This window comes from Olea europaea, unplaced genomic scaffold (assembly GCF_002742605.1).
Source record: "Olea europaea var. sylvestris unplaced genomic scaffold, O_europaea_v1 scaffold16837, whole genome shotgun sequence".
Classification (NCBI taxonomy): Eukaryota; Viridiplantae; Streptophyta; class Magnoliopsida; order Lamiales; family Oleaceae; genus Olea; species Olea europaea.
The window spans coordinates 1-2,348 of NW_019234515.1; the positions used below are offsets into that span (position 1 = coordinate 1).

The 2,348-nt window shown below is 38.5% G+C and overlaps 1 protein-coding gene across 1 annotated transcript; it reads right to left on the bottom strand.

Annotated features, from left to right (window-relative positions):
• Positions 1 to 147: 147 nt before the first annotated feature.
• Positions 148 to 2,299, bottom strand: LOC111377598 (disease susceptibility protein LOV1-like). Its single transcript, XM_023000729.1, has one exon. It carries the CDS (start codon positions 2,068 to 2,070, stop codon positions 352 to 354), a length of 1,719 nt encoding a protein of 572 aa, XP_022856497.1. The 5' UTR covers positions 2,071 to 2,299; the 3' UTR covers positions 148 to 351.
• Between the last annotated feature and the right edge of the window lie 49 nt (positions 2,300 to 2,348).

The following is a 2,348-nucleotide window of genomic DNA, read 5'->3' on the forward strand; positions in this document are numbered from 1 at the left end:
CACACACACACACAGTATCATTAAAAATCTCCCACACACACCGTAAATGTACAATAATCTCGTGAAAAATCTTAAATGAAAACGGCAAATATAAATATAAAATTTATATCTTTCTATAACTTTTCCATGCTTTCAAATCTTAAGAAATGAATCACAAAGGTACGTTCAAATACAAATGAAAACAATAGACACTTGAAGTTAATACAGTACACGACATGAACAAACCGAGATTTGATACAATACAACACTGAAATAAATTCGAGTGGAAAATCAACAATTGACTATAAATGAGAGACAACAAGGGTGCAATGCACAAACATTTTTAAATTAATAATACAGAAAAGAGAGAATTCAATCAAGTTTGATATCAGGAACGTGTCGAACTTTGTAAAAATCATCACCTTCATCTCTAAGTCGATCTTTAAAATCGTCAGACATCCAACGAACATTCAGTTTTTGCAGTGTAGTAATGAATTTAAGCCCATCCGGGAGCATTTCCAGTTGTTCGCAATGAGCAATAACAAGACGACAGAGCTTAGGCATGGCTCCTGCATCGATCCTCCATCTCTTCAAGTTCGACAAACCCCACACTTTCAGATACAGAAGTCTCGGGAACCCCTTACTCGAGCAGGCCATTTCTTCTCCCACGTAAGTCGAATCAAATAATGTTAAGCTACTTAACTTTGGTAGGTTCTCTAGTGTTGCCATGGGGTCTTCCTCGAGTAAAGATGCCTTGAAGGCTATTTTAGCAATGCTTGATGAGAAATGGAAAAATTCCGGTAACTTACCAATACGTCCCTTTATGGATAACTTGTAAAGACGATGACACCCGAGTAGTGTCCTCAAAAGACTTAACTCGGCATCTGAACAAAACTGCAGGCAAGAAATGGAAAGGGACGAGCGTCTAAGATGATTCTGTGTGAAGCTTATGTACTTAAGTATATTTGGCAGGTCATCAAGATTATCCTTTATCGATGCTCTTAGTTTCCGAAGATTAGTCAATGTGTCAAGATCTTTCACATCGCACAAGCTAGTATTGAAGTTTATTAAAGTCTCCAGCTCAATTAATCCATCCAGTCTTAATTTCAAACCATCCTGAGTCTGAAACTTTGAAGGAAGATGTAGATGTCGTAGACTTTTCATTTTCCAGATGATATTCGGGATTTGCAGTGAATCATCAACTTCCAAATCGAGTGTTTGCAAGTACACCAATTTGCTCAATGATGACGGCAACTTCTTGAATTTAGAATAGCTCAAACTCAAGTACTTCAAGTGGATCAAGTCTCCAATCGATTTAGGCAACTCATCGGCAGATTGAAATCCTTGAAGATATAAAACTCTGAGTAACTTGAACCTACTGAGATGAAATCTCATTTGTTGCAAAACATCATGCCTACAATCATTTGCATAAAAGAAAGCCGACCTGATGTGACGATTTTCACTACAAGCAACAGCGTCATGTGTAATATCAGAATCCAAATCAGAATCCAAATAAAAGGAAATTCTTCGAATTCTACTGCTCGATGATAATGAATCCATGGGTTTCTTATCACGTCTAAAATAAATGACATTGGCAAAGTTTTCGTCTTTGGCTTTAGACAAACAAAGATCCCGCATAAGATCGTGAAGACGACAGTTTTTGAAACCACCAGCTGTTTCTTTTACGTTGACTTGGACCATGCATCTTTCTGCCAGTTCAGCCAAGTAGCGTTCAGCTACATCCATCATTGTCTCTTCTTCAGCGCGTTCTCCCTGTGATATGATGCCTTCGGCCACCCAGAATTGGTACAATTTCTCTGCTTCTATCTCAAACTCCTCTGGAAAATTGGCCAGAAAAAGAAAGCATTGCTTGAACTGATACGGAAGGTCATGGTAACTGAAGGATAAAACCTCTGTTACTGCTCGCTGTTTTCCATGACCTCTGCCCCGAGCCAAATACCAATTGATGTTCTCGTTTACCGTTTGCCACTCTCTAACACTGTGCTTTGTTACAAGAAGTCCACCAAGCACCAAAATGGCTAATGGCAAACCACAACACCGTGCAAGCATATCCTTTCCTAATATCTCCATCTCGGGTTCAATCACATACTCTGCAAAGTAAGAACAAGAAAATCACTACCTTCATCTTTAGGATATTTGCACGTGCCTTAACTATTCTATTCAATTCAAGGTGGCTTGGTTCAAATAATGGGAGACAAGCCATCTCCGCCCTCCTTACCAGAGCATGCTAAGGATGAAGGCCAATTAAAGAATCAAATATTTTGAAATAAGTATACTAGGAATCCCCAAATAAATAAATACATGAAGAAAAGTTGATTCCTCGATAGAAGATCAGATATTCTGCAGTT

Coding starts and splice junctions, on each gene's coding strand:
- LOC111377598 (XM_023000729.1), bottom strand. CDS start 2,070: ATGGAGATATTAGGAAAGGATATGCTTGCACGGTGTTGTGGTTTGCCA.